We start from the raw sequence: 12,755 nt of genomic DNA, 5'->3' as shown, positions 1-12,755 counted from the left end.
GGTTAATTATTATAATTTTTAAATCCGAGGATGTCTGTAATGGCAAGCCGTTTTATCATTTAACCAATGAATTCTTGATATCCAAAATTGCAATAATTTTGGATATCAAGAATTCATTGGTTGAATGATAAAACGCTTGCCATAGTCTGTAGAGTTGAACGCAATCACCAACAATTTCTTATAACTTCATTAACACTTCAAACACGGAGAATTTTCTTAAATGCGATTCCTTTGATACTAGTGTTTTTTAAGGAATCGCATTTGAAACAACTCTGGCCGATTTACGACTGCTATTTTAAGTTCGGAAAGTCTTTTGAAGTTCAGAACAAATCACAGATGAGAAAACTTTCATGAATGCAAAATATTCAAGAAATTCCTTCTTAAATTCTTCTTAACTGCGTTTGAGAATGAGGCCCAATGCTCTTAAGCCAGTGGAGATAGTTGTGGACTTCAGGAAGAATACAGCCCCACTCACCCCCATCACCCTGTGCGACTCCCCAGTCAACACTGTGGAGTCCTTCCGCTTCCTGGGCACTATCCTCTTCCAGGACCTCAAGTGGGAACTGAACAGCTACCTCACCAAGAAACCACAACAGAGGATGTACTTCCTACGGCAGCTGAAGAAATTCAACCTGCCAAAGACAATGATGATGCACTTCTACTCAGCCATCATTGAGTCCATCCTCACCTCCTCCATGACCATCTGGTACGCTGCTGCCACTGCCAAGGACAAGAGCAGACTGCAGCATATCATCCGTGCTGCTGAGAAGTTGATTGGCTGCAATCTGCCTACCCTCGAGGACCTGCACACCTTGAGGAACCTGAGGCGAGCGAGGAAGATTTTGGCCAACTCCTCCCACCCTGGACACTCAGTTCCAGCTACTCCCCTCCAGCAGAAGGCTGCGGTCCATCAGGACCAAAACTTCACGCCACAAGAACAGGGGCCGGTTGCCCAAAACACCTTAAATTAAGATTTTCCTTAAAGTCAGAGTTAAGGTTTCCTTAAAATATAATCGGTTGCACACAGCACCCTTAAGTCTTCTCCTTAAGGTTTCCTTAAATGTTCCCTTAAGTAGTTAAGGTTTTCTGCTTATCTTGGTCGTATACTTAAGGGTTCCCTTAAAGTTTGTTAAAGAATTGCACGAAAGACTTTAGCAAAAAAAGTAAGGTAGAAAACCTAAGGTACCTCTGACTTATTCTTTACCGCAACATGGCTGAGTTTATGGAGATAAATTAACCCATCCCACAGCACTCTGTTAGGCTACTGTGCTGCAGTCTAAACATGAAGGCTATTTATGCGTTGGCATATATCACGGGTATCTACCCCAATCTCGCTAATATTCTTGTTATCATTAGAACTACAATGTTATATTCATTAATGGTGGTATCGGGTCACCCCTTTTCTAACGGTGTGGTTCATGTCCATTTTCTCGACTTTGAGGTGGCAATAGCAAACTTCCACTTGGTGGCAGTAATGCGCAACTTATTTTGAGTACCAACCGGCAGTTAAAGATACCCTAATCTGGAAGAAGATGAACATTCAAAGTTGCAACCGCCAAGAGCAAATCAATTTGTTCAATCGTGCAGCAGCAGCGTATTTAAGGTGATTAAATAATTGTTCCCTCCAAGCATACTCATGAAAGCATAATTAAGTGTACACTTGACCGTGTATTGGCCGTGCTTGCCCCAGTTCAGCAGGGCTTGACATTAACTAACTTTTTGAGGCACTTGTTCTTTTGACAAGTACATTAACGTTTCAATTGTCAATGCACAAAAGTCACTTGTCTTGGCGACTGGCTATAGATTAATAATTTTTTTGTTGTTCTTAGAGCCGTTCAAGGAGATATTCAGTGAGCTTTATTGTTTATGCGTAATGGCTGTTCTTTTACCAGTCAGTAGTGCTGGGTGTGAGCGCAGCTTCTCAACATTAAAACTTTTTTTTAATCACCTGCGCTCAACGATGGAGGAGGAGCGATTAAGTAACTTAGCTCTTCTGAGTATTGAGAGCAAGTGTGCAAAAGCACTGGACTTGGACACATTTGTTCAACATTTTTCTCAACTGCATAACAGCAACCGCCAAATTATTTTGGTTTGAGAATGTTGAACAGTGAGAATCTAAATCTTTTCAAGAGCAGTACGACAAACTGTTATATCTGTATCCCTGATTTTGACCCTAAAATCTTTAGTTGTCATGTCGGACGCCAAAATAAAAATACATTGTAGAGCAGGGGTGCCCAACCAGTCGATCGCGGGCTGAGTTGCAGTCGATCGCGAGAAATGTTGTGTCACTCGTTGTGTGTAGCCTATTTCTACTGTTGTGTAAAATACTTTAAAACTTCCAATTTAAAACAGCTTAAATAGGCACAATGAATTGCCGATCGTGTGAAGCAGCAGTGTGTAGATGTGTAGCCTACAATAGTAGGCTATATGAGGCATAATGAAAAACAAATCTCGCGCTTCTTTATATCTGTGCATGCAGGGTATGGTTACTAGGTTGTAACTAAGGACTCGAAAGGGCGCGAGAAGCTAGACTAGAGCAAGTAGATAGGCGCTACTACCATGGCAGAAGCTAAAAAATCTAAAACTTATCATTTTCATTCAGAGTGGGAGGAGGATAATCTTTTTGTGTATTCGAATGCAAAGTCCATCTGTCTTATCTGCAATGCAAACGTGGCTTTACCAAATGAAAGGGAATTTGGAGAGGCATTTCAAGACGGTCCACAAGAGCTACGATACAAACTTCCCAGCTAAATCACCTCTGCGGGCCCGAAAAGTCTTGTTTCCCGCTCCAGAACACCTGTTTCAAATGAATGGACATGCAGGACAGTGGCCCTCGAGGACCAGGACTGGAGAACCCTGGTCGACACTCTACAACAGGGGTCCCCAACCTTTTTTGAACCAAGATCTACTTTTAAAGTTGATACTGTATTGAGATCTACCAAGCCATAACGAAAGCCATAGCGTAGCCACAATTTATTGTTTGACACCGTTTTCTGACACATAGATAAAGTTTTACAATGATAATACATTTACTGAATTAAATGTAAATGTGCAGGGTGCAAAGAATAACCACAAGTAGGCCTAGGACTGGACCGTAACAACACAACATACAAACAACCCAAATAATTCAATGCCTAATTCAAGTTGGAAAAGTGGTATTTCGCTACCTTAGTGGGATTTCTGGCACTGAGAGGAGGAAGCTAGTCTCTCATAGTCCGGACAGTAGGAGCTGAGTGCCAGCCTTAAGCAAACTGCAAGGTGGTCATCAGTCATGGTGGATCTGTGTTTCGACTTGATGATTTTCATATGTGAAAAGGCAGACTCACACAAATATGTTGATACAAAAAGTGCAGTCAAATTGTGTGCAGTTTTTCTTAGGTTGGGGTACTTCTCTTTCTGCATTAGATTCCAGAATTAGACATTCATGTCAGTTGTTGCACTGGATTTGAGCTCAATGTCATTTTTCAGTGTGAGGATCTCATTCTCAATAGCACAGCTATCCAGGTTGAAGAGTGAAGCCACTTTGGACGTCACACAATCCACATTTATATTTTCTCCAAATGGAAAACTGAGATAACTGACAACAGGCTCAATGGATGCAAAGTCATCAAAGCGCCTGTCAAATTCTGACAAGATGCTCTGCACTTGATCATCATAATGTGCACTCTCAAGTTCTGCACAGTCTTTGCCCTGACGTTTAAGTTCTGTGTCCATGTGTGGAAAGTTCCGCAGATCACACTGTTGCAGCCGACTTGATACCAGGTGTAACTTGCTTTTAAACGTGTTCACGGAACTGATCATGTTCATGATGTGTTTCTCCTTACCCTGCAGCTCTAGATTCAAGTTATTGAGATTCCCGGTCACATCGGTAAGAAAGGCTAAATCCAAGAGCCACTGACTGTCTTCTAACTGTGCATATTCAGCATGGTTTGAACGTTTCAGTAATTTCGGGCAACAATTCTGAAAACCGTTCCAGAAATGTACCTCTGCTGAGCCACCTTACGTCTGTGTGCAGCAGCAGGTCTGTGTGTTCTGCACCTGCAGTGTTTCCCACAGATTAGAAATCTAATTGTGGCGGGGAGGGGTGGGGGTTGTCAGACGGGGGGGGGGTTAACAATTCGTTACACAGTTAATTTGTTAATAATTTGTTACATTAAATATTAATCCAAAATGATTCACACCTTCACAAAATTTACAACAACTAACATATCATTTCTGCATTATGCATGTAGCAACGCTAGTGCTAAACAACTATTTAACAGGTCGGCTCCATGACGCCGGGTAAGTAGCTAGCTCTTGAGACTTCTCACCAAAAGACCGAAGGGGAAACTTCGAGTACTGCAAGTCACTCTGGATAAGAGCGTCTGCTAAATGACTAAATGTAAATGTGAGTAAGGTACCTAGCGAAAAGTAGCCTCAACTTTCCTCGACTTATAGCTACGGCACTAATGCTGAAGGCTAGCTGATATAGCTGTCGGTCTTACTAGAACGGCATATGTATGCATTGTTGCTAACGTGTGTTGACGTTGTGACTGTGCATATGTGACAAAGACGCATGAGTGACAGAGAGACGGAGGGAGAGCAGGGGAAAGGAAATGCAGCTGAACGAATACGCTGCGTGTTTTAACCTAAATAGCGATAAAAAAAAATTTTTACGAAACGCAATATGTGGCGGCCGGTGTTGATTCTGTGGCGAACCGCCACACATTAGTCTATGTGTGGGAAACACTGGCACCTGTCTCCTCAAGCTGCGCACGGAATAATCGCCTCTGCAGACTCCTGGCCCGAACAGAACACACAATCTTGTTAGCCACATCCATCACGTCTTTCATGTTTAAAATCTTTCTGCACAACCCTTGCTGGTGAATGATGCAATGATAAGTCAGGAAATCTGGGAAGGATTCACACTGTTTGCACAATCCAATGAACCCAGCAGTGCGTCCAACCATCGCTGGAGCCCCATCGGTTGTAATGGAGACGAGTTTGAAGAGGGGCAACTGGGTCTTATTAACGAATGCCATTAAAACTTGAAAAATATCTGTTCCTCTCATGTGCCCTTTCAAAGGTAAAATGGTCAGCAGCTCTTCTTTTACACTCAGGTCGTCAAAAACCATTCTAACAAAAACACATAGTTGAGCCACGTCCACAGCATCAGTGGATTCATCGAACTGGAGAGAGAAACCCTCACGTGTCAAGATCATTCTTCAATTGCTGTTCAACATCCTCCGCCATTCCCTCGCATCGCCGTGTAACAGAATTTCGTGATTACTGCAAGTCCTGAATAGCTGACACAATCTCCTTTCGATTTTTAAAATCGGCAAAGAGCACATCTGCGGCTTCCATGAACGCTTCTTTCACAATCTCACCATCCTTGAAAGATTTCTTTCCTTTCGCAAGAATGCGACTGACATGATACGATACTATGGTTGGAGCCTTACTTTTGGTGTTGGGCCTGGTAAAAACAGACTGTTGTGCTGCTAGCTGACTTTTCAATTCCTGGAGCGGGTTGCACCAACAGGATTTAGGACCAGTCTTAAACTAAAACTGGCGTAACTCAACGTTCTATGTCTAAAATGATGTTGCGCCTGTTGCACCACGCTGACTTAAGCTGCTTTTTCCCTAAGTCTAGTCCTAAATGTTACGCCCTGTGGAGAGGAGTCTTATGTTAAAACAGAACGTTTTCTGTGTTGGTTTCTATAGTAGGCTAATTTTCACAAAACCGTTGAGTGCAGCTAAAACAACAAGTAGCCTATAACAATGGCGCGTCTAATTTATAGATTGTATAATGAACGCGCTTTAAGACGTGAGAGAGTAGTGCGAGACAGAACTAACCCGCTGGATATGTACAATGATGAGGAGTTATTTCAGAGGTTTCGTTTCAGTAGGGTTGAGATTTTTTCTCTAGTGGACGAACTGTCCGACGATTTGCGCTTTCAGGCAGACCGAAATGCTGCCTTGACGCCAACGTTACAGTTTTTAATTGCGGTTTTATGCAAACGGTGCATTTCAAAAAACCGTGGGGGACATGATCGGCGTGCATAAATCTACAGCTCGTAGAGTTATTCGTAGGGTCTCGCTGGCACTGAGTCGCCGCCTACCGCATTATGTCAACTTGCCTAACGAGGCCGAGGCAATCGCTGTCAAGCAGCGTTTCCGCCAGGCGTCTGGCATCCCTGGTATCATCATGGTAAAAATGTATGGGTATCATGGCAACGCACGTTCCATTCTAGAATTCCACGGGCACTTTCATGAACGCGCATGTTACCACCAGTCTTAGTTAAGACTAGTCGTAAATTCAGTTGGTGCAACAGGCGTTAGATATGGGCCTAAGACCGTTCTTAACTAAGACTGACTTAGGACTTATGACATTCTTAGCAAAGACTAGTTGGTGCAACCCACTCCAGGTTCCTGTATGGTCATTGACATAGTCACTGATCTGCAATTTTGCACAACTGTACTGTACTCCACCTAGGTTAGAATAGGTTTAGGGTTGTAATAGGTATTATGTGCATTTAGGGTTAGTATCAGGGGCGGTCTTTTCTACAGGCGGTATAGGTGGTCGCCTAGGGCGTCACTCAGAGGGGGCCGCCAAAAAAAGCGCCTCCTTCTATATCTCCAACCAGTATTTTGACATTCAAAAAATAAATCTAACATTAGGGTAAAATGTGCCAGGTATACGTACCCCTTAAAAAAGGAAGGGGTACGTACCTCCTTGGTGTTATCAGAACATGCTAGCACAGTGAGGCGTTTGGTTAGAGTGTGTGTGTTCAAGAACTTTGAAGAACAAAATAATGAAGAGGCAAAAGCTATCTCAGGCGAAATTTAAGAAGAAAAGAAAGGAAGAATAAGAGAAATGTGCAAAGGCGAAAGGTAAATCCTTAAATTCTGGTCTTATTCTATGATGAATTCCAGATAAGAAAACGTTCATGAATGCGTGAATTGCCCCGGGCACTTTAGTGGAGTTAAGAAGAAAATATATACCTTATCATTGAACGTGTTCCTACTCCCTGTCACATAACCTAGTTCTTTAAGGATTTTACAGAGGCGGGTAGCCTATTTCAAAAATGATATGTCCATTTATTCTACGTTATACAAAAAAAACACGATTAAAATGGGGGCGCACATATAAAGCTACTACAAATATCTTACTCGTTGCATAGCACACCCAATAATTGCCGTGTTTGTCTTCCTTAATGTCCTTAATGCCTAATGGGTGTGCTATGCAACGACTAAGATATTTGTAGTGTTAAGGAAGACAAACATGGCAATTTGTCAACAAGTGAGGAATAGTAAAAATCCAAGTGTTGTATTGTCAACTTTAGCAAATGGATTGTATGCAATCTTGCAAGATAGTTAGCTAACGCTAGCTAGCCAGTGACTTCTGACGTTCCTTGTTATTGCCATTCAGTCGAAACATCAGTTCAAGTTCATCTGTACAGCAATTTGCGTCATTTTCGATGTGTCATGAAATTTGGGTGAATTCCGTTTTGTCTAATTTTGTTCAGGTAGATTGATTGCTTAAAATGAGTGAATATGTGCCACAAGTGACCCAGACCTTCTAAGATTGTTGTTTGCCAGGCATCAACAGAACAGAAGACTAAAAAAAACATTATTTGCAGGCGATGAGGGAGTGAATGTGACCGTGCACCGTGTGTGCACCGTTGAACAGGGGGGCGTGGCCAAAGCGTAGTTCAGCACAGACTTGACATTTTCTCTTGGATTTTGTTCTTTATGTTTATTCATCGTTGTGATCGTTGTTGTGTTTATTTGAAAGAAATGCAGTCTTGCAGGGCAAAATAGCGTTTGAAAATTGCAAGTCCGTTTTCGTGCAAAATTGTGAGTGAAGCTCGCCTAGAGCGCCAAATGTGCTAGGACCGCCCCTGATTAGTATAGTGTATTATTTATTGTTATCTGTATATTTAGGGAGTTTTAGTATTAGGGTTAGTATAGTCGATTACTTATTGCTATCTGTATATTTAGGAAGTTTCACTTATTTAAGCTCAGCATAGATGTAAATTATGTTCTGTGTACTTATATGTTGTTATGCCAGGTGTTTGCGTTGTCGTGTCTTAAGAATTTCAGTGCCCAGTCTGACCTTGTGTTGTTCTGTGTACCTGACAAATAAAAGACTTGAACTTGAAGCTTTTTGTAGTATATGGCAATGTTTTCATGCTTAATGCACACAACAGGATAAGATAATAAATACGTTTAAAAGAACCAAAAATTAATACATCAGATGTACAATTACAAATGTGTCTAGTAGATTTATGTAATGTAACATATACATTCCCTGTTAATATGCTGTAGCATTAAATGTTCAAAAAACACAAATTATTTAGTTGTGTGATATAAAAAGATAAGGTTGATGTGACACAGTTATGTCTGGTGTACTCTTGAATTTCATGTTACCAGTGTAGTCTATCTTATGTCATGGATATTTGAGGAAAACAGGCCCCTGTATGTAAATACAGCTAACTGTATGACACTGTTATATAAATAATAAATGAATGTGCTACATCACAAATACCTCCTGCGGCCCTGCCACCCCTTTGCCACCCCAGGTGAAAATGTCTAGATCGGCCCCTGTGCGTCGGCTACCGCTGTAAATAAAGTAGCAAGCCTAGACTCAAGCCGGTACATGTGTTCCGAGGTTAAAATGAAGCTAAGTTTCTTTAGTGAACTTTCTCCAAAATCTATTCTAATGTATTTAATATTTTGTTTGGTTCCTATATTGGGTTCAGTATTGTTCCGGGTGGGGCAATAATTGAAGTTGCACACATTCAAACTTTCTCGCTTGTGGAAGTTTGTAACAGTGGTAAGCTGCGTTTTCTCATCCTCCATGAACAAAAACTAATTTATATTGTATATCTTGCCAAGTTTTCAATGACATGTACTTCTTTTGTGGTCCAAGATTGCCTTTGTTACTTCTGATAATTTGTATTGTGTTAAATGTGCAAATTAGCCTAAGATATGCGTGTTGTTGAATGTTTGCAAGTAGGGGCTAACTGGCTAATTACATTGTTGTAGGATGATTGACGTGTTTTACTGTGTGTGAGCCTACGTGATCGCTTCACTATTCCTGTTACGGGTATGTTGTGCCTGTCTGTAAAAATTCTGTAAAACTACTTGCTATATACTTTCTTTTTAATTCTGTCATGTTTTATACTATACGATAAAATTGTGTAGCTAGCAGTCTGCAATGTGTAAGCTTATAGTTGCCTATGAAAATTCGTGCCTCTCGCTTGTGGAAGTTTGAAACAGTGAATGATTGACGTGTTTTACTGTGTGTGAGCCTACGTGATCGCTTCACTATTCCTGTTACAGGGAAATAAACCTGCTGCCCGCGACTCCACGTCTCCACGTCTCTGCTCTTCATACAGCTGACCACGATAATACTTTGTTTTTTATATTATTGTAGCGGACTAGTTAAAGTCTGTTACACATGCAGTGTAACTGTTGATCTCATTTTGATCTAACTGGGCCCCGTTTACACGGAAGAAAAACGCATATATTTTCATGCGGTTTGGCCTTTCATTTACACGAAAACGGAGGTTTTATCACGGAAAACGATCATTTCTAAAAACTCCGGCCAAAGTGGAGATTTATGAAAACTCAGTTTTTGTGTTTGCATGTGCACTAGCTCAAACTGAGTTTTAGGTTCTCAAATCTCACAGTATGGGACTAAAAAAGCATCACGTCATGAGAGCGTCCTGTTTATAGTGACACGTGCGTTCGACTTCATGCAGCGCCGGCGTCGCCTGCTGCCCGGCTGACTTAAAGCAGCCAATGGCTTTCTCAGCTTCAACGCAGCCGGCTGTCGGCACCGCCAGTGGTGCATGAAGTCGAACACAACAAGCATAATGGGGTCATTTATTTGTGAATTGCGTTACATTTCTGAATCACGAAATACATTTGTGCATCGCATTTGTGAATCATTCAAACAAATGAACCTCGCGCCTGAAAGGTAAAGGAAGTTGGTCGTGTTATTCGTAGGTGTTGATTTTGGCATAGTTATGATGGCGCTCGGGGGCGTATATGCAGGTTCATGTAAACAGAAAAATTTTTGAAAACGTACTTGTGTGTACGACGTTATTTTAGAAAACGGAGGGGTCAAGTTATCATAGCTTTATTTTCTATTTCTTGAATTGACCGCTTCACCAGACTTTTTAAGTAAATTTTTTATGCAATTTCGTCCTACATTCATTTTTTTTTTTTGCAGTTATTTGTTGATCAAATTTACCTTGTAGTATGTGCTTTCTTTTTTTGTATCCCTGCAGAAGTACAATATTTTCCTCCTCTGACCAATTTGGTTTTCTTGCCTTCTTTTTGTAAGTCTAAACTAGCTAGATCTAAGCTAGAGCTAACTAGCTCAAGATAGTAAGGTGATGCACTAGCAATACAACTGATTAAATGCCGTCTCCGTGGAAACGGTCGAATTTTACTGCTGTGAAATCACGTTCAATGTAGTTAAACCCTAAACGTTTCAATCTTAGCTAAGGAAACCATTTAAGGGATTCTGTGCAACCCCCTAAGTAAATCCCTTAGCTAAGGGGAAATGTACCCTCAAGTGTCAAAATTATGGAAAAAGCAACCGGCTCCTGTTTCTTTCCATCTGCTACTGGCCTCTTCAACAAGGCCAAGGACTCCCACTGACATTTCACCATTATCTATTATAAGTCCATCCGACTACTACTGCACTACGCCTAAGCCACCTTATTTGCACTATTGCCCATTCATAGTCATATTCTTATTTTTATATATATTTAATATTTTCCTCATTAAGTTAGTCCAAATATGTTAATTGATCCATTAATATTCAAAAGACTCACCCAGGCTAATGGAGAAGTGGGTAGTGGGAGGTGGAAGCACTCTGACGTAGCGGCTAGTAGTGGTCAGGTTTCTCAGCTCCACTGTCGTCTATGGAAGGGATATGTAAGTCAAGTTATGACAAGTGCTGTACCTATATCAACTGATGCAAATGGTTTAAATAGCTGAATGTCGTTATGTTTGACCTCGGTGTGGTGTGAGTGTACCTCATACACATGTCCCACTCTGTAATCTGTGAAGAACACAACAGGTGGACTGGCAAGGAAAACTGGGACAGGCTGAGCTGTGGAGCTATGGGCATGACAACAGGTAAAAGAGTCATTGTTTGTAATTGTTCACCGTAAGTAAAGTTGTAAATTAAAGTTCTGGAAAATAGAAATGTCAGATTTGAACTGCAGAAAGCATATTTAAAAATACTGACAAACAGAAATATGGACAGCAACAGATCAATTATTAACGCAGCTGAAGCAGGTATAGTTTGATCGTCACTTCCATAAAAAATATGAAAATGACTGGGGGGTGGGACATCCAGCAGCAAAACAAGCCAAGATCCTAAGGTTAGGAGTATCAGGCCTCACGGTTCCACTCTTTGGCATTCCCTTACCTTATTTCCAAAATGGCTCTCTGGAGATCTTGGATGTAGTGGTAGGTTTATTATAAGATTATGGTGTGCAGTCTCACAAAAATGTACCTTGTTGCTTGTAACTTTAAACTGCAAAAAACAACTGCATAATAAAATAATGCAGATAGATTGGATGTCGACAGTAGTGCTAGCTACATAATCTCCCTGATTGTGTAAACACCACAGATATGTTTTATTTGGTAAAAGTTTACATTCTGTAGGTTATGCATAGGGACTATAATACCAAAGGGCAAATACATGAGTCAAATGGGAGCTAACCAAAAACACATCTGACCTGAGGCAAGGCTTGGTAATGACTCTACAGTGTGAACATTGCCAGTTTAGTAAAAGCATTATTTGCCAGCTGGTAAAGCGTGTTTCAAAGCTATTCACATTCCTCCCAAACATTTATTATCGAACACATTTTTTCACATTGACTTTTACTTGTATGAATAGTGGATAATATCATATGGTTGAGAATGTGTATTGTGGTTTTACGTAGGCTATTAGCCTACTATAACATTGGGTCTCATTGGGATCCAAGTGTGGATGGTGGGTTAAGCAAGAGCAGTAGCACTTTGTGTAAAACGAAAGTTGCATTTGATAAATCAAATAGCTGGTCTCTCTACTACAACAAGCCTGACAGATAATTGGTGGCCAAGCAGCGAAGCTGCAGACCCACTTAAGTGTTTCTACATTTTTGGTGGCCAAGCAGCAAAGCTGCGGAGCCACTTAAGTGTTTCTACCTTTTCTTTCCAGGTATTACTATTATTAGGATTCCTCTGTAAGTGCGTATTCGAAAGCGCATAGATTGAGGGGAAAAAAAGTCAGAGAAGCATAAGGCAAAGTCTACCACTGAAGGGAACAGATCTGCAAAGAAATTGGCCATCCAGAGAAAAGAGAGAGTTGTTGACTTCCTGTCGAGATGAGAACAGTCGCTTACTGCCAGGAAAAAAGGATACAGTCACAAAAAAACGAACAACAGAGGTGTGTCATACTTAAACCCTTGACTGAACTCCATCTTCAGTATAATCTGAAATGTAAAAGTCCCAAAGGCTGTCTTACAGACAATATGTCCGATATTGTCCTTTTTTTGTAACACAGCCAAAAGTGTCAGACAGGAACACTTGTGCCTGCTTGCACCATGAGAATGTCAAACTCTTGAGTGAAAAACTGCAACAGAAAATTCTTCTGAAAACAGCATGCACTTCCAGTTGTTGTCCTCAATTGTGTGCAGTCCAGACAACAAGTCATGCATATATTGAGGATGTCAAAATGCTACCACAATGAGGTTGAGGTTGAAGTT

At 41.0% G+C, this 12,755-nt stretch overlaps 1 protein-coding gene across 5 annotated transcripts in view; it reads right to left on the bottom strand.

Moving 5' to 3' along the window:
• dlec1 (DLEC1 cilia and flagella associated protein) overlaps nt 1–12,755 on the bottom strand; it is a 136,344-nt gene that overhangs the window by 82,715 nt on the left and 40,874 nt on the right. For all 5 annotated transcript variants that reach the window (XM_047023451.1, XM_047023449.1, XM_047023450.1 and 2 more), the window contains exons 7-8: nt 11,034–11,118; nt 10,830–10,917 (exon numbers count right to left, since the gene is read on the bottom strand). In XM_047023451.1, coding sequence (XP_046879407.1) covers nt 10,830–10,917; nt 11,034–11,118 — 173 coding nt within the window. The remainder of the gene's footprint in view (nt 1–10,829; nt 10,918–11,033; nt 11,119–12,755) is intronic.

This window comes from Hypomesus transpacificus, chromosome 8, assembly GCF_021917145.1.
Source record: "Hypomesus transpacificus isolate Combined female chromosome 8, fHypTra1, whole genome shotgun sequence".
Taxonomy (NCBI): Eukaryota; Metazoa; Chordata; class Actinopteri; order Osmeriformes; family Osmeridae; genus Hypomesus; species Hypomesus transpacificus.
The sequence above is the reverse complement of the archived record's forward strand: the minus strand, read 5'-3'. Positions and strand labels throughout refer to the sequence as shown.